Source organism: Corvus hawaiiensis, chromosome 19 (assembly GCF_020740725.1).
Source record: "Corvus hawaiiensis isolate bCorHaw1 chromosome 19, bCorHaw1.pri.cur, whole genome shotgun sequence".
NCBI classification, from domain to species: Eukaryota; Metazoa; Chordata; class Aves; order Passeriformes; family Corvidae; genus Corvus; species Corvus hawaiiensis.
In genome coordinates this window covers 6,997,147-7,015,881 of record NC_063231.1, presented here as the reverse complement: position 1 = coordinate 7,015,881, position 18,735 = coordinate 6,997,147, and the positions used below count along the sequence as shown (strand labels likewise).

At 46.2% G+C, this 18,735-nt stretch overlaps 1 protein-coding gene across 3 annotated transcripts in view; it reads right to left on the bottom strand.

The window, feature by feature from the left end:
* Window positions 1-18,735, bottom strand: part of TMEM104 (transmembrane protein 104) — a 43,831-nt gene that overhangs the window by 21,439 nt on the left and 3,657 nt on the right. For 2 of the 3 annotated variants that reach the window (XM_048323677.1, XM_048323678.1), the window contains exons 4-8: window positions 16,975-17,056; window positions 15,958-16,060; window positions 15,487-15,567; window positions 11,050-11,149; window positions 10,161-10,269 (exon numbers count right to left, since the gene is read on the bottom strand). In XM_048323677.1, coding sequence (XP_048179634.1) covers window positions 10,161-10,269; window positions 11,050-11,149; window positions 15,487-15,567; window positions 15,958-16,060; window positions 16,975-17,056 — 475 coding nt within the window. The remainder of the gene's footprint in view (window positions 1-10,160; window positions 10,270-11,049; window positions 11,150-15,486; window positions 15,568-15,957; window positions 16,061-16,974; window positions 17,057-18,735) is intronic. The other variant, XM_048323679.1, reaches the window with a different exon arrangement.

Sequence of the window (18,735 nt, the reverse complement as noted above, 5' to 3'; positions counted from 1 at the left end):
TCAGTAATTCCTTAGGAACTGGTGTTCTATTCACATCCTCAGGGAATTTTTAGGGCTGACTTGGAGAGAAATACTAAAGGCACGGTGCTTTCCCCACTCTTGTTTGGGACTCCTAGATAAAGAAAACAGCTTCATGGCATTTCAGACCTACCTGCAGCTCCCCCAGCACACACCTGCAGCCTCTGCAAGCTCTTCTGCACCCATTTCAAGTTGTAGCTACTGCAGTGCTACCCCATGGTGGGCTCCAGTTACTCCTGCCAGGGCCTCAGGGCTTTTCAGCTGAAACATCTTAAGGGAAAAGGGTCTTGAGCATGGTGTCCCCTCTGCCATCTCTCATCCCCTTCACTAGGGTGACAAGGCCATGTTTCTGTCCTACATGAGCTCATATCTCAAGCTACAGAGCCAGATGGCCTATCAGCAAGGGCAGCAATCCAAGCTTTCCTTGGTAAAGCTTTACCCCTTGCAGTGGACAGTACAAATATAAATACATGGAAAGAGTCTGATTGTTCAGGAAGGAGCTTTTTACAGAGCTGAAAAAAAAAAAAAAAAAAGCTGAAAATCCACAGCCTCTCAAGGCTGGAGGCAGGGCTGCAGCAGGGGCCGTGCTGATAGGCAGCAAGTTATCAGCAGACAAGCTGTTATGAAGCTCAAAGTTGGTTGAAAAGAGATAAACCAGCCACAGAACAAGGATTGCTCAAAGAAGTTGAGAGGCAAGAGGGATTTTAACCTCCAGATCCCCTGTGGAGTCAGAAGTCACAATGGAGGGAGGATGCAGCCACCAGACATCCCACAAGGAATATTTATAGCTGAAGAAACAAGGGCAGTTATGCTTTGGGTACAGCAGGCAGCTGCCACAGCAGCTCTGGTAATTAACGTGCTGGTCTCGGGACACCTGGCAGAGCTTTATAATCATAACTCACACCAGGCATATTCCTGGCACTGAGGAGCCCTCACCCACCTTTTTCCCCAGTTCCTTCAGGCAGAGAGGAGGTATCCTCCAGGAATTAAGACCTCTGCTGCTGCCAGGCTGGTTTGTGCCAGCGAAGCAAAGTGGCCTTTCACCCACAGTACCCTTTAAGCTGGATGCTGCCTCCCACAGTTCCTGTGCCACAGCGATCCCAAGGCCTCTTCCAAAATGGAAGACTTTCTGCAAGGGATGAAAAGAAGTGCTTGTATCCCCAAAGATACCAACTTCAATGGATCTGAATACTATCTAGAGATTTTCAAAGGCTCTAGCCCATCTAGCATTTGATTCTAACTGCCCACCCAGCAAAAAGGTGTAGTCACCCCAGCTCTTTACAAGCTCTGATCTTGCTGGGCATCCAACACACCAAAAACCAGCTGTGAACTGGGCAGCCTCCACATGCAGCTCTGGGAGGCCAAGGCAGAAGCAGCACAAGGACAGCAAGGCAGTACTTGAGGGTGCTGCTCTCCTCTCCCTGTCCTTACTCAGGGCCACAGTCTGTTTCTGGAACTGGCCAATCTCTGAGCACCGGGAACATTCCACTTTGGAAAGAATACCCAGAAATACCAGTTCTTTCTCCACTTAAATTGAAGGAATTCAGGCACAAAGTGTTCTCAGAAAGTCATTAGGTGCAAGGATTCTGTCCCTGGCATACCTGGGGTGTGCAGGATCACAGCCAGCGGCAAGCTTACGCTCTCTGGGGTAAATACACTTCCATTATCATTTTTCACAACAAGAGAGAGATAGAGGCCAGCAATAACCCCGAGGTGACTGGCATCTAATTTTTCATCATTGGAGTATTTATGGCACAGCCGTTTGCAGCATCTTGTAATCACTTTACCGCCTCCTTGACCCCTGGCTCCCCCTTATTCTGCATCTCCTAATTGCATCTGAACAAGCAGGAGGGAAGCAGCAAAGTGGATAGATGCAGGAGAGCTGAATGCTTGGGTTGTGATACTTGGAAGGACAGCAGAGAAGGTGCAGAGCCAAGTTTGGCTGTACCCCCCACCACCAGCTTGCTCTGATCTCCCACAGCGTATGAAAGTGGAGCTTTCCTCCTTCCTGACACTGGGTGACCTTGAGGAGTTGCTCTCTGCCTCCCCAATTCATTAGCGTGGTATGAGAGATTAATGAGTTTCCCCCAAGAAAGTGTGAGGGCATCATCTTTATACACAGATACTGCCCCAAATTCCTGCATATTTGTTGCCTCTCCTGGCAGGGCATTGGCAACTACAACAGCATTTTTATTGACTACAAAAGCCCCGGGGTTAGACAGCACAAAGCAAGAGAGACGTGGACCAGCGTGACACGGATGCACAGAGGGCCCTGCAAACATGTCAAGCTACAAGCTGCCAGGGTTAGGAGGTACTTGGGTTCAGCAAGGATGAATGTTCCTGAAGGCCACTAACCCCTTGTCTGCCACAACACCAACAGCGCTTCCACCACTAAGCTGTTAGTTTTCCTCTTTACTTTTTTCCCCTACAAACTTCTCAGTTGAGTTTCACAGGATTCTCCAGCTGCCTGGAGGATGCAGCTTCAGGGGCAGCATCACCCTGCTCACTGTGTCATGCAGGAGTTGCCTGAAAGGAAGGAAAGTCCCTCACTTTGTAACTACTTAGCACAAAAGAAGAGATTAAGCCTTGTTGCCCGGGGCTAGTGGGGTGTCTGTTCACTTCCAGCTTTCTTCCCTGTAGGTGCACACCAAACTGGTGCAACAGGCTTGGGAGATCAGCTCTGCCCCAGAGCATTATACTGCCTTCAACTTAAAAGATAAATCCCAGCTGCATTATTTGTATTTATAGTCCTGCTTACAGAGGCATGAGCTACGTGTGGGATTTGCTGATGTAGTCCAAAAATCCACATTTTTGGACAAGAGCGCCAGTGATCTCACTCAGTCATACAGCGCTATTTAGGATGACGTTAAGTTGCAGACTTATTTAGGAGTAAAAAGAGATATGGGTCTGTCCAGAGCTTTCCTCCACAGCTTCTGATAACGTTCAGAGCAGCAGAACTGCACAGTTCTGCAGCCCTGGTGCTTTCTACCTGTATATTAAGGAATTAATGGTAATTTCAGGGGATGAGAGATCAAGACTGCTGTCTTACTCGATGAAAATGCTGATGTGAATCAAGCAGGCAGCAAGGTCAGACCTCTGTTTAAAAACAAAGCTGGTGCTAAAGCACCAAACAAAATACTGGAAAATATGCTGTTAAGAAAAAGGCTTATATTGCATTTCCCAGGGGTCTGTTTAGCTGACTTAACAGGTCTTCTCCAACTCTGGCTCCTAGGATGCTGTCCAAAAAGTAACACTGCACAAGGGAAATGTATTTATTACTTATTTTCTACAAATGTTCTGAAAACCAAAGATTTGTGGCTCTGCTGGAACAGCCTAGTCCAAGAAAGGAATTTTAAAAGGCCCTTTTTAAACGTTTACCACTCGGTGTGGGCAGAGGCTGATCACATATATTGGTTCTGACACCTGCCCTATTCAGGAGAGATTGGTCTCCAGTATCAGGAGAGAACAGTGTCAGCTTTGGTGCCTTGCTGCCCAAGTGAGCTGACTCCAAAAGACAGCTTTATTCAGGGAAAGCAGCAGCATGGCCTCTCAGCCTTGGCAGGGTGGCTGTGCTGGGCAGCAGGGCTGTGGTTTGAGCCCAGCATCACCTCTGGTGAGCTCCCAGCTGCAGGATGTGCAGAAAAGCAAACAGAGATCTATCTAGAGCCACTGCTTCATCCAGTTTGTTTAGCTGGTTAGCTTCCAAGGTTCATGCTCACCATCCAACACCAAGTAAGTTAAACCAAGCACTAAAGTGTGCAGGACAGTCCTCCTTGGGGAAGCCAAGAGTGTCTGAACTCACTGATGGCCTCTGCCCATTGCATCAGCCACCTTGCTTCTCTGAAGGCCTGGTAGCACCTACAGCACACCTGGCCATGCCTTCAAGCAGCACCACCACACCCTTCCGTTCCAGACAGCCCTTGCCAGCCTGCTGGAGGAGCCAGAGAGGCAGGACTGGTCCTTTGGAAAAGCTCAGCGTCCAAGTGACAAGCACAACCCAAGCTCCACTTAGGAAAAACCCACTTCTCATTGTGAAGTGAACAGACAGCTCTGTACAGAAAACACATTCCAGTCCCCTGCACTATTGATTTTCCAGTGAAAAGAGACAAGCTAATCCATTAATGTTAGTTGCTTCAAAGCGTGGTTCTTGCAGTTGCTTCAGTCTGGTCCCAAAGGCTGACTCTCCCACCCAGTGTTTGCTTTCTGGCTGATGTTTCTTTTACTTAAAATGCTATCAGTTAAAAGGAAGCAAGAAAAATCACCCATCAGAAGCTGAGCTCCAGCTCTTAGGTCACTGGTACAACAAGTTCATATTTCACCACACTCATCTGCCTCTCCTCCTGATGGCTCAGGAGGAACCTCTTTTTCACAAGGCCAGTTATTATCTGCAGATCCCTTTGCATAAGGAAACGCAAGGGGTCTGGAAACCTCCAGTAGAGCCAGTTTATCTGTCACAGGCATATGATGAGCAAGCAATTGAAAGGATTTATTGATGAGGCCACAGAAGAATGGACCAGGATGAAGGAGGCAGGATTTATGCCATATTAACAAGGCTGTGTGCCAATTTCAACCTATTAGTTGTGCAATAAAAAGAGCTGAGACTTGCCTTCCCATCCCACATCCAGACACCATTTATTTTAGCAGAACTTGGCTCCTATCCCTCTTCAACCACTTCAGACCAAAGCAACAACTTAACTGACCTTACTTTTTGGAGGCCGAGTAGATGAGAGGCATGAGAAGACTCCAATCAGCCTCTGAGACAGGGCTTTTAGCCAAGCAATGCTGTATGTCAGAGGCACCTGTAACAATTTGCCCTACTGATATTGATAATTAATGCAGTACTAATTCCTCTCGTGGCACAGCAATGCTTCAAAACTCAGGTGGCCTGTACACACAGAAATGGCACAATATTCTGGACTCTTGAAAAGCTTTTCCTTATTTTGAAGTCTTTCAGAACTGCCTTTATGCACAGAAGTAGCAGCTGACTTTTTTGTACATTAGTTTCTATTTCTATATCAGTACCATAATAAACCACATCAAAGCATTTGTGGGAAGGAATATAATGCAATATTTTTGGCAAGAAGGTCTTACCCATGAACAACTTCTTATAGGATATGCAGGGTGACAAGCTAATAGTGCCCCAGTCCTGCTGCATCCTTACTGCAAGCTGAGGTAACCTAGAACACAACAATGCTACAGTTTAAGCAATTTATTTAAACAAGATGATGACTTCACACCATCAGGATAAACTTCCATCAGCTTTCCTTCCTTTTACTGGCTCACTCTGGGAGCCCAGGACAAGTGTCCCAAACCTTTTTGACTGATGTACTGTGAAATCAGCCCTCCTTGCTCCAGCTCCTGCCACTGAGGCAGCTTCCTTCCCCACCATGGGCTCTCAAGGTCTCTAGACATTGAGACCTGTAAGAATAAATATCCAGGAGACAGCAGCTGTGACCCATTTATTACCGGATATTGCTGCAGGGTACAGCTGAGGAAGGCAGGGCAAAGGAAAAGCACTTGCTGCAAAGGGAACCATGGAGAAAACCCAGGTGCCCTTGGAAGAAGCACTCTGGCTTGCAGCACTGCTCCAGCTCTGTTGCTCCAGATCCCAGATGGCCACAGACAGTTTAGATCAAGCATAGATGTTCAAGTACTGCCATGAGGGCTCCTCTCATATCAGTGTTGGGAGGCAAAATATAAATCAAAAAACGAAAAATAAAAATCTACAGAGGCCAACAATGGACCAAGAGGCCACAAGAGCATCGTGTACCAAACAAGCTGATAAAACTGCCCCAGTGCAGGTAAATGCATTTGGAAAGATCCGTTTCGACAATAAAAATCTGAGACACCTTTACCCAGAGCAGGGCACAGGCAGAGCCTGGAAGGAGAAATGCCATAGAGGGAAGCAGAGCACATGCAGCAGCAGACACACAAAGCCCAGCACTCCAGGAAGGCAGCCCCGCGCCGAGGCCGACGGGATCCACATCAACACTTATCAGCTCAGCCTTGGCATTTGCTGATGAAGTTCTGCCGGCACTGAGCAATGCTACAATGGTACGTGTGTCCTCAGCCCACCCCCTCACCCCCCTGCACAGCCTCCTGCAGCTGCAGCCCGGCCCTGCTCTGGCCACCGATCAGAGCGTCAGGCCGGGGTGACATTGTCCCTCCTGAAGAGGGACAGTAAGCGCCTGCGAGCCCGCTCATTTTCTTCACTGCACAAGCACGTTTCCAACTGGGATAATCTCCATTAAACCATCTGCGCTCCCATCCTCGCCCGGCCCGCACCCGCTGGGCTGCCTGCGATACTGCAGCATCTGTGAACCGGCACAAGCGGATGCCGCGTCCCTTCCCAATCAGCTAAAAAAACCAACAGAGACTCAGACAGAACAGATGCACCTCGTGGCTTTGACGCGCTACCGAGCCAGGCTACCAGGAGTACCTGTGCCAGTGCCTCTTCTGAAAGGCACACGGCTCCCCTTGAGAATTTAAGCCATTTCCTTTCCATCATGGGAAGACACCATGTCCCAGATTGCCAGAAGAGGAGGGCTGGGAACAGAGTAGAGCTTTCAGCCTCAACGGCTGCCCTGGTGCAGAACAGAAGCGTTGTTTGCCAGGTCATGAACACAGTTTGGATCAGACACTCTGAATGGCTGCTGATCCCCAGGATTTAATCTCTTATTTATCTCGGTATCTGCTTTCTAGAAACAGGGACTATCATGTCACACTCGTACATGACTTGGACAGAAAGACAAAGAAGTGTTACGATGAAAGATCTGAAACTTAAATCTGCTGCCCCTTCCCCACGACCTCCACAGCAGAGCCCTGTGGACCCTACAGAGAGCATGATAAAGCAACTGCACTGAAGTGTGAATTCAGCACTGAGAGAACGTGACCCTGTCCTCCCCATTGCCAGAGACAGCCAAGGGACTTGGGAGTCACTCCAGCTGTTGAGGACATGGCAGGGTGGTGACAGGTCTGAAGCAAAGATAGAAAGCCATCGATCTGCTTTAACTGTGATCACTGCTTTTCTTCAACAAGGTCGCTGGGCTGCCCAACACACACCTTTCTTCCAGCCCGTTTGTCCTGCAGGGTCTTGCCCTCACAGGAGTGGAACAGCACAGCAAGGCTCACCCTTCAAACCTCTCAGGTCTTTTATGGTCCCAAAAAGGAGGCAAATATTAGCAGCAAGTGATGGGACAGGAGAAAAAGTCTATTTACATATTTCCTGCCCTTGCCTTCACTTATTTGTTTTGCAAGTCTTTATTTTCCAAAGCAATTTATAAACAAGAAGTGAGACAACCATTTGTTCAGACAAAGGTTAATAGGGGCCTAGCGGTCTCTGAAGACTCTGCAGACACACTTAGGTGTGAAATCTTGGAGCAGCAATAAAGATGCTGCACAGACAAGCAAGTCTCAAGAGAAGAATTTAATCTGTCTAAATATTCTCATTATGTACATAGTTTTCAGCTTCCATTCACAGTAATCAGAGCACAGACAGCTTCCAGAAGCCTTTTTAGACAATAAGGCGTGAAAAAGGATTTTTACGTCAGTCATTATTCTTCTCTCCATCCCCAGCTTGAAGAGTCAATGTTTGAAATGGTTTTTGTTGAAAAGAAGACACAGTTTTGGGAGAGAAAAAGTTGACAGGAGGAAGGCAGCACAGGTCTTTGGCAGACTGGTGGGACTTGGCACAAGGCAGCTCCCATTGGCACCATTTGTCCAGAAAACCTCAAATAGATCATTCTCCTGGTAGTCCAAAATAGGTTTTCTGTAGGGTCATGCACAGAGTATGAAATACAACACTACTTCCAGAGAACTGCTTCATTGGAACTGGCAAGAAGTTTCAGCTACATCCACCCATCTTACTCCTAAAAGTCACTTAAACCTAAATACAGTACTAAGATAAGGTAGGAAAACTAGAGGCAGGCATCTAGGACAAATGGGCTGATCCAAAAACTCAGCTGCTTTCTTTTGGGATCACAGTGTCCATCTGTCCCCTTGCCACAGGGGAACTTGTCTGCAAAAAGAGACCTTGTTTGTCCACTGAAACGTGGAACCTGAATTATTCCATCAGGCAAGAATTCAAAATAGAAAGTTAAGAAAACAGAATAGTTCTCTATGGGTATGATCCCCTGGGACCAAGAGAAGCTGTGCTTTTGATGCATCTCACCCCTCCTCACTTTCATATTGCGTTTTCCCCTTCAGACAGGCAGGTTTCAGCTTTTCTGGCATGTTCAAAACTCTATTTCTATACACAAGAAGCTTGGACAAAATGTGTAGAGATAATTACAGTGGTTTACTACTGAATTGTTTGCTTGAAGTCAAGTGACTTCCTTCCCCTGCCCTCCCATCCCCCAGTTTCTCTCAGAAAGTTTAAGAACTCAACTGGTCACTGGTTGTCCACACTGCAAACAGGACAGTGGGGAAAATATTAACCAGGACAGCAGGGGAAAAATATTAGCCAGCACAGCCACTTCAGAGGCAGCCCAAACTCAGAGCCAGGGTCAGTACTGTGGTCTGAGTGTTTTATAAATTATTACATCTCTTATCCCTCTCTAAGGAGGTCACCATCCTCTCTGCTTTCTGGAGAATGAAACCACACAGGTCAAGCAGGGAGTGGGACCAGAAGAGCTGAAGGCAGAACAAGTCCCAGTTTACTCCCATCCTCACCCAGTAATAAGCATTAGAGACCTTAACAGAAAAGCACGACTTGGAGATAATGCTGACACCCAGCAGCCTCCTGAAAACAGTGATTGTGACCCCACCAGTAAACCAGTATAGACTGGTCTGCTCTCCCACAAACAATCCCACCCTCCATCTAAGGGGGCACAGAGAACAACATTGAAGCCTCATCCCAGTAACTGAGCAGGAAAGGATTAACCACTAGCAAAGACTTTGCAGATATTTATTTTCCAAATCCACAAGACAAGCAGAGGGAAAAGCTCCTCTGAGAGTTATGTACACAGACTGCAAGTCTAATGCTTACAGAGTCTTAATTTTTTTAATTTTGCAAGATGTAACAACAATTATCTTCATGAATTATAGACATAATATCCGAGAGTTGCAGGCAGTAATTAATGCATGTCTGCTTTTTCTGACTAGCTCCTTCTGCTGGGTCAGGGAGAGTTATTGAAATTCAGGAAGGAAATCTTCAATCTTCTAGAAGTTTTAAAGAAGCAGACCAAGACAGAATTTAATAAAGCAATAATATTTCTCTTAAATAATTAACTAGACTTTGACATTCACTAATATTTCTGAGGCCTATCTCTTACTTTTGCAATAACACTGGATGTGATCCACTGCATGTCCAAAATGTACTAACTCCAAAATTACCTCTGGATTTCTCTGCACACACGCAGCCATCCTCATTCCTTTTACTTAAAATTCTCACTGAGACCCTTAACAGAAGCCACACTATGCAGCACTGGCATCCTTCCCTCCTCCCATTTTGCCCTACCGACATCTGTCTCCAAATACAAGCACTCAGCGCTCCCCAAGCTCTAGAGAAGCCATGTTCATCATCCTTTGGGAAGAACCCTGGGTTCAGAGCAGAACCCCAGCACAGCATTAGATGCAATAGACAATCCTGAACTAGACAAAGCTATTACTAAGGCAGTGAGTAGCACTGGATGTTGTCTAAGCTGGTTGTTTCCATCATCTTTCAAGTAGCAGATTCTCCTGCAGCATTAACAATTTTATTCACATAAAGGATGGACTCAATGATCCTTGCGGGTCCCTTCCAACTCTGGCTATTTTATATTCTAAAGCACTCAAGTGAGTTTAATAGACTTCAGTATCTTGACAACAATTACCCCCAAGTGAATATTACTTAGCCAGCCACTGAAAAACCCAGCCTTTGGCAAAAACATCTCACCTGCTTAAGCAATATAAAACTACACACCAAGATGGACAGAACTCAAACTCAAAACCGTAAGGATCATTTTGATGCCCAACAAGTTCAAACACAGACATGTCCCCAAGAATAGGGAGGGGGTATTTGGCCAAAAAAGTCAGACTGAACCAGAAGTTTCATACTCTGTTGTTCACTTGAACTACATTATTTCTATGAGAAATAAAAATCCCTATGCACTAGAAGCAGAGTTTAAATGGCAACAATAGTCATCCCAATTCAAGAAGCTCACCAGATACAGCCTGTAAGCATCAATCCTTCGAATTGGCCCCCAGCACTTGTCCGTGTCGTTGTACTTTGTGCCATCTCCAACACTGCAAGAATGGTTGCCAGTGACACTGCTGGGAAAGGAGGGAGAAACAGAAGACAGTAATTAACTCCTAGCAGATGTCTTCCCCTCTCCTGCATTCAAGAAAGAAGAATGAGCAGAGGCCAATCCTCCTCTCTGTCCCTGATCACACTCACTTTCTTACATTTTCTGGACGGTGTAACACAGCAAGTCACTGAGCACCAGAGGTTTGAAGGCAAATTCTTGAATTGCCTGCAGTTATTTGCAAGTTTGATCATTTGATCATCAAGCTGGTGAGCTCAAGTCTTTTATGGTTCACTGAGGTTTTCCGTTTTCGAGATACAAGTCCAAATCCAGCTCAGATTTGATCAAACCAATCTTTTTCATTATCTGTTTCTTTGAGAAAGGCACCACTCCCAGTCCAGAGCTAAGTCCATGTACCATCATCCCTCACTGGCCTCAGGCTTAGTAAGCATTACACCTCCCAGCTCTTACCCAAAGAGACAGAGAAGGGAACACATTGCAGAGTATTGCAATCAAACTGTGGAGCAACAAGTCCCATGTCTGCAAGTGCTGAAGCTGGAAATACTTCACATCTGAGGACTTGTCTGGAATCAGGTCAGCTACTTTGCAGGCAGGCAGCAAGCACTCAGGTGGGGAATACAAAACAATTTCACCTCCCACCCACAAGAGATGAGCTGTCCTTGAGTCATTTCTCCATCCCATGTTTTGGAAAGTACAGCTGATCCTAGTCAGACTTATCACCCCATCAAACCCTAAGCCTGCCCTGTCCCCTGGCAGCACACAGCCCCTCAGCAGTAAGCACACTTACCAGGTCACCTGCATGAGAGAGACTGGCACCGCTGCTGCATAGATTGCCAGATCTCCATAGAGGTAGATAATTATGCAGAAATAGAAGAGGTTGACACCCACTGCAGAAAAAGAAAATATTGTCCAGATTCAGCAGAGTACATGGAGACTCTTGTACTCTGCGCTTCAAATATACAAATTTTTAAGGTCTTAAATCACCATTTGTCTCCATAGTTTCTACAGCAAACTCCACCCAAGCTCAGGGAACTTAACCATGGAACAGGAACTGATGAGGCATGAGGGGTCTCAGAGCTCCACTATGCCTCCTTCAATAGCTGGCACTGTCACTAAACCCTCTAGTTCAAGCCCATCCTGCAGTCAAGACCAACAGGTCTCACATAAGTCACTGGCCAGATGAAGCTGTCAGCTCGGAACAGCCACAGGCAAACATCCAGGTGATGCTCTCAGACTCAGTGTGAGCACAGCCTGACAAAGTGAAATGTAGAGAGAATGTTTTTAGGCTCTGCTGATTCCAAACCCTCTGACTGCAAACCTGCAGGACCTTCACAATAGGGATTTGTAGGGATTTGGCCCTGCAGAGCTCAGATTCCAATGGGCTGAAATGGAGCTGCTTTGGGAGATTCCCTACCACTGGCAACTTGAGCCAAGGTCCAATCCTGCAAACTTTAAAACTCTTTCTGCAGCCTACTTACCCTGATGCCACCACATACACTCTTCCTGCCCCTACTTGCTTTTTTGGATAGGTTTTTCCTCAGCTTTTAAAAATTATTTTTAATTTAAATCTTGCCTTGCCTTCACCTATGAGATTAAAAAAAAACCTTACACAAATTAATTGGGTGCATAGAACAGCCTTATTGAGGCACAAGAAGACACTGCTGTGAAGGGCTAAAATCTACAGGGATAAAGAAATGCTTGATGAGACTCCAGGATTCTCTTCTTGCAAGCACGTCTGTATAAATCTCACCAAGGAAAAACAAATTGGAAGATATTTTATTTCAGAGTCAGATGAGTTACAGAATAAAAGCCTCAAATTTATTTAATTTAGGAAGTTGACATTGAAGGAAAACAGCTTAAGAAACCTGCTCATACTTTCAAGTTGTGATGCCCACCTGATGCTTAATCCCAGTGCAGCTTAGCAAACCTCACACTCACAGCTGTGACAACTATCAAACAAGGATAACACTGCTGCAGGAATGAGGACCCATTCCTAGTGTGCTTGGGTACCCCAAAGTATATTTTGATGATTTGCCATCACACTGCCCCTGGATCCCTGGATGTCAGGAAACATTAATAGGCATTCTCCTTTGTTTAAATAACTTATTCCATATGCTGAACCTGCTTAGCATAAAAGGGGCTGTATCAGGAAAGCACCGAGAGCACTTCCCTGCTTCTGTACAGTAGCACACTAAATCAGTGCTCTGGAGTTGCTCCTGGAGACAAATGGACCTATCACAGAAATTGTCAGATCATTCCATATAGCTCTTCCCTTGTTTTCTTGCTCTGTGAAAGACATCTTCACAGTTAGGGAGTCTCTGAATTGTTTTGGAAACAGCAACAAACTACCTACCAGTCTTCTCCAATTTCCCATTAAGAAGGGTTGAAGGTTTTAAAAAATATCTGACATAGGACAGAAGCTGCAGAGACATGAAGCTCAGGACTACACTGACTCAGACAGATATTCTGTTTTGGGATCTGTGACTGGTCTCAGGACTCAGCTGCCCCACACACCCAAAATAAGGCTGATGTGACCAGCTAAGCCACAGAAGCACCAGCCAGTACCCAGCAGCACACACTCCATCCCCATTCCAGTGCAGAGCTCTCTGTCTGCAGGAAGCACAGGTGACACTCCTCTCCCAAACTCATCCTCTCCAAGACATTTAGCATCAGCTCTTTTATAAACTGCTGCTGACCCTCCCTGATCAATACTTTCATTACTGGGCACAAAACAGGGTGAAAAAAAAAAATCAATGACTTCCTGTGAGGAAACAGCATGATAGATGTGCCTAGAATCTATTGCTGCAATAAATGACTGCTCAGTCCCAGAAGAAAGCACCCAACATTGCATGCTAAAAAATAAAAATATTAAATCAAGAAAAAAAGTAGTTTTTCAGAGCCAGCTCTTTCAAAAGAGCACACAGGATCTTCACAGCCTAAACCTAAGTCAGCTCCCTTTAAGAAAGCAGACAATCTGAAATTGAGATTTATCCCCATCTTATCTCCTAGGACTGCGGATTCAACTCCTGTCAGATTGTTGAAAATAAAAATCAGTCAAGGGAAAGGAGCAGAGAACTCACTAGAAATCAGGGGTTTTGAGGTCTACTGCACAGCTTTCATCAGCCTTTCCTCTGGAGGCTGTGAAGCCCTCCATCACCGTGGGTTTGGATCCATACTTTGTATATCATGAGTAAACACCCAGACATTTGCCAGCTGTGAAACCTCACAGGCTGGTGCTTGGAGCTGGGAACTCCCCAGTGTGGCCCAGTTTCTCTGCACTAAGTGGTCACTGATCAGCTGCCCTTGCTGAAGGCCTTTCTGTGCAGCTGTGGGAAGGGAGCACCTCAGCAGGGACCTGCAGAGGGAGGCCCTTCACCTGTCTGTCTCTGCAGCCACTTGCAGGCCAGAGGGTGTCTCTGAATCGGGACTCAGTGACAGGGATGGAGCCTCACTGCTGAGCTCAGACAGAGGGAAAGCAGCAAATGAGTTACAGCTGCCCCAGGCCCTTTGCTGCGGGCACCTCATCCCATCTGCAAGTCACAAGCGGGGTCAGGCCATGGTCTGCAGCTGTTCCAGCCACCTTCCTGCAGATGGATTCATCCCTTCGCAATGGGCTGAGTACACCCTGGGGAGGATCCCTAACACAGAAATCAGATAAGTCTGGCTAAAGCAACATTAAGAAGAGGGATTAAGATTTAAGAGTACTAAGCAGTTTATTTCACTTTGCTCAGAAGCTACATCAGCGCCGACAGAGAGAGGACACATATTCCCAGCACCCTCTACTGGCTGAGGCACCCTCTACTACCAGAGAGGCCCAGAACCTGCCTGGCTTCTGGGGGTCCTTTCCAGCTCCCCTGTGAAGCACATGCAAAGAAGGGGCCTCCCGAAACTTGATGAGAACACACTGACTCCTGTGATCACCAGCCCTCCACAGCCCAATGCTCAGTAATACTGCTGAACCCTTTCACATGATTGCTCTCAAAGCACTTCTCAAGTATTACTCCTCAGAGGAACATCGGAGACAGGGATGTGCTCACCGTATTTCACACACAGCAAAGCAAACAAGCAAGAAAACTTGCCTAAGGTTGTAACAACTCAGTGCTATAGAGGCAAGACCAGGAACAAGATGTTTCTGACACACTTCACTTCTCTGACTAAAAACATGGCAGCCTAGTCCAAGGTGGATTATTTTGATAGTCCTAAGTGGATTCAAATCTACAAAATCCCCGAAGAGGCACGCAGGAAAATTAAAAGGTTTTATTCAATTAACTTTAAAATCAAAAAATAAAGTTCAAAGAATATTCACTCCTTAAGCCCAGCTGTCCTTCAGAGGCAACAGCTTTACACTGGCATAATACTGATGTAATGCAGTGGAAAAAACCCAGCCTTCCATCACCTCTTTGCAAGGTGGCCAGTGAACAAGGGAAAAACATCACTTTCCACAAAAAATGGGGCCTGACAGGCTCAAAACTGCACAGCCATGGTGTCTGATGATGTTCTGGCTCTGCACAGCATTTCATTGTCCTGCTTTACAAGTTTCAGAATCCTCATCACTGTGGTTTGCATTTCTATCACACACAGGAACGGATAGGGCTTTATTACAGCAGGGTTACAAGTTTGTTCCCTGGCATACAAAAGACATTTAAAAGCAAAAAGACAAGCCAGCTGTCTATCATATCCTCAGCAGGGACCTCTTCAGCAGCTCATGTCCCAGCTCTCCTGATGATTCCCCAGATGCAGACAATTCCTAGAAGCTCCTATCAGAAGTCTCTCTCCTTCAGACTGCTATTTACAGGGCTCAAGGAAGCCTGAATGTCTTACTCTCAAATGCTACAACTAAGATGGAGCTGGAAAACACTACAGCTGGGCTTCAGACAGCGGAGGTCACAGAGGACAGATGCAGTTCAGAGGTAGGTGAAGTGCAGTCAGAAAAGGCACTGACTTACACTTGTCTGTATCAAGAAACTGGTCCCATAACCTGCAGTGTTTTGCTGGTTCCATGCTCACCACAGCAGGTTCTGGCCCAGCTGGCCCATAAATACTTTGTAGAAATATCACAAAGAAGGATGAATACAGTCCACAGAGAGAAGGAACAGCACATTTGGGTGGAATTATCACAAACTCAGGATGCAAACCCACACTGAGAAGCATGCAAACTTACAGAACAGCCATACACACAACGTGCAGGAGGACCCACAGGGACTTGAAAATGTTCATCGCTTACCTTTATTGAAGAACATGGAAGCCATCTGGCCCATTTCCACCCTCTCAGTGATTTCAAAGATATTGGCTGAGCCACGTCTCTCTGCAAGTTAAAAACAAGAAGTGCTTCAACCAGTCCCTCCAATAAGCCCTGAGGCCGGATTACCAGGATGCTTGGGAGGCTCTAGCAGCAGTTTGAAGGACAGTATGTACAACCCCACAGCTGCAGAGTCACTGGGCCAATTACTCTGCTAAAGCTAGTTTAGAAGTGTTTGGAAAATAAGATGCTCTCATCTTAGTGACCTAGAAGGAAAAGATCTTTATCAGGCAGCAGAAGGCAAACTGAATTCTCAATGAGTCTTATCTTGCAAGTGCTGAGGACTTTGGGATGAGAGCATGTGGAATTAAGGGTGAAACGGACAGAGGAGACCACTGGAACACTGTCTGCAGAGAAGAGGCCTCACACCAGTGAAAGCATGAACTGGGTACTCACGAACTGACAGGATAGGCCGCGTCTCTGCTCGCTCGTAGCCATCGTGGAGGAGAACATCACTGTCAGACACTCCAGAAGAAGAATCCTCATCTTCATCATCCTCCTGCATGAAAAGACCAGACCACTGCTGAGATATCTGCTACCCACAGTACAGGCTGTGCCACCCCCAGTGCCACGGTCACACTGAGTGTTCCAGACACTCAAAGGAAGGTCCCAAACAGGGAGGGTAGGACATGCAAGCAAAGGCAATACCAGGGAGCCCTTGGGATGCTGTGGAGGGCAGAAGAGGACACTAGCAAAGCAGGCTGAAGTGAGTGACAGGCTCTGCTGTCCCAGCCCCGGGTCATAACACACACACAGCAACACTGCCCAATTCATGCAGCGATAAGTGGCACAAGGAAGCTGGAAACTTCCGGCAGATCTGCAGTGTTGCAGAACTGGTAGAAAAAAATAAATCCAACCATATCTATCCAGAGCAGGCAGGTCTAGTTCCTAACTCCATCCCACTAATACCAAGGCAGGGGTCTAAATTAGTGCAAACAATTATGCCTCCCTCTGATCCAGTAATGCCACAAGTTTTACAGCAAGGACATAATTCAGAACTGTCCACAACCTGGGATACAGCCCGAGGAACAGCAAGGACATCCCAGCCTGTCCCAGTTAAATGACCTGAGATCAACAAGGATTTATAGTCCTCAGCACACTCCAAATAGCACCAATATATTGGCTGCCACCTCTCCACATTCAGTGAGCAGCGCTTCTGGGCAAGGAGAGCGTGATCAGTAAGAAATGTGAACAGCACAAGAGATTTTTCAAAGCAGGAACAGAAAATCCTGTCTTTAATGAGCAACCCCACAGGGAACTAACAGCTATATTTTATATGGCAAAGTTAAGTACAGTAGAAATTTATTTCTTTAGAGTTAGTAACGAGGCAAGGCAAAGATGCAAGGGAATGCCAGGAAAATCCTACGTGATAAAACAACAGGAGAAAAAGGAAAAATTAAACCCCACACAAACCTTGTGTTTTTCCATTCTCTTCCATCTCAGCTGGGCATTTGCAGCAGCCATGGCTTCCACCACAAAGGTCGTAGTCATATAGCTACAGAGAGAAAAATTCAATTGATATCATCAGTAATAGTCAAGAACTGTCACTGAAGAGAGATGGAGAATAATTCCCATCTGTTTGTTGAAGCAAACAAACAAACCAAAACAATCCTTTTGCCAGCTCCCCACACACTGTTTTGACAGTGTTTCATCTCAGCTTATTGCTCCCTTCTGCTCTTGAGATTCAGGTGTTCAAGCAGACCACAACATACAGTAAAATATAACACACCTTCAGATATAATAACACTTTAGATATTTGGAAGGCACGTTCCTGGTGTTCCTGTGGGTTGAAGGCAGCAAGAGGACTTTGACCTTTGCTAGAAAGCAAGTTTCCTTCCTCTTTTTAGAATCTAGGACAAACCCAGTTCTATTCTGAAGCTTGTGGCAAAGGTACTCTGGTCCCTTAAAGAATCTTACACATGGCATCAGAAGCAAAGCATCAATACAAGAACAAGGAGCAGATCACACATGCAGGCAAATACTGGAGGACAGCGAAAAAGCCATCCAGGGAGACAGGGAGAGCCACTGATGGAAGGAATATCATTATCTCAGCTAAAACCAGTCCTATAATATGAATCAATAAATTTTAAAACCCCCTCAAATCAATCTAAGGCTTTAAAGTGGTTTCTCACTGCTTCAGGAACTGGACTTGCCTATCAAGCTCAAATAAGAGATCAGTTTTGCAAGAATAAGGAAGTGCTGAGGCCTGTGTAGCAATTTCCACCCAGGCTTTTTGTGAGGGTGCCCAGTGGGCACAAGGAAGTCACAAGTACCAGGACAAAAGCAACAGAGCTCCCAAGGCATGCAGCACTTTGAGCTGTGTCTTCTCAGCTTAATCCACTGCAGTTTGGGTGCACAGGTTTGGAGGTTTGTGCTCTTCTGCTGACCTTGAAGGATTGTCTGCTGGTGCTGAGTTCCATATATTGAATTTATGCTTTTAAACTAACATAGCTAAAAGGAATTGCTTCTAAAGCTCCCAGTTACTGGTAACCCCACAGATAGCATTTGATCAAACCTTTGCAGCACCCAGCTCTGAGGTGAGGCACTCACAAGCATTTGTACAGTCAGTACTGACCATACTGTCCCCCTGCACAGCAGCTCAGAACAGATCCCAAAAGCTCTGCCTCCAAACCAAAGGCACATTCAGGCTGGCAGAGCTGGTTACTGAAAAGGCTGGGACTTCAAAAGTCCATTTATACAAATGGCAGGAGGGGATTTTGTTTTATTTTATTTTAAAACCAAGCAAGGAGCAAGCAGCGATTCCCAGCCCACCAGAAGATGGCAATTGTATCAGTAACTCCTTAGAAATCAGTGCTGTATCCACAGCCTTCAGCTCCACCTGCTGCTCCAGCAGGGAGGCACCTGGGCAGGGGCTCACAGTGAGCCAGCATGACAAACAGGAGACCACCTCCAAGGTCTTGAGCAGCACAGGTCTGGAGGGGCTAAGACAGGCCTGAATATACAGGAATGTGTGTTCCTGACACTCTTGCAGCTGTGAGAAAGAGAAAGCTTACACATCTGCAAGCCACAAAGCAAAGACTTGACCCTGTGCCACCTGTGACCTGGTTGGTGTTTGGGGAACTGATCCGTGCCAGAGGCAAGCATGGAATGTATCCACAGCGAGGACAATGTCAAAAAGGTAGCTGGGATAAAGGTTCCAGAAGACTCTGGACT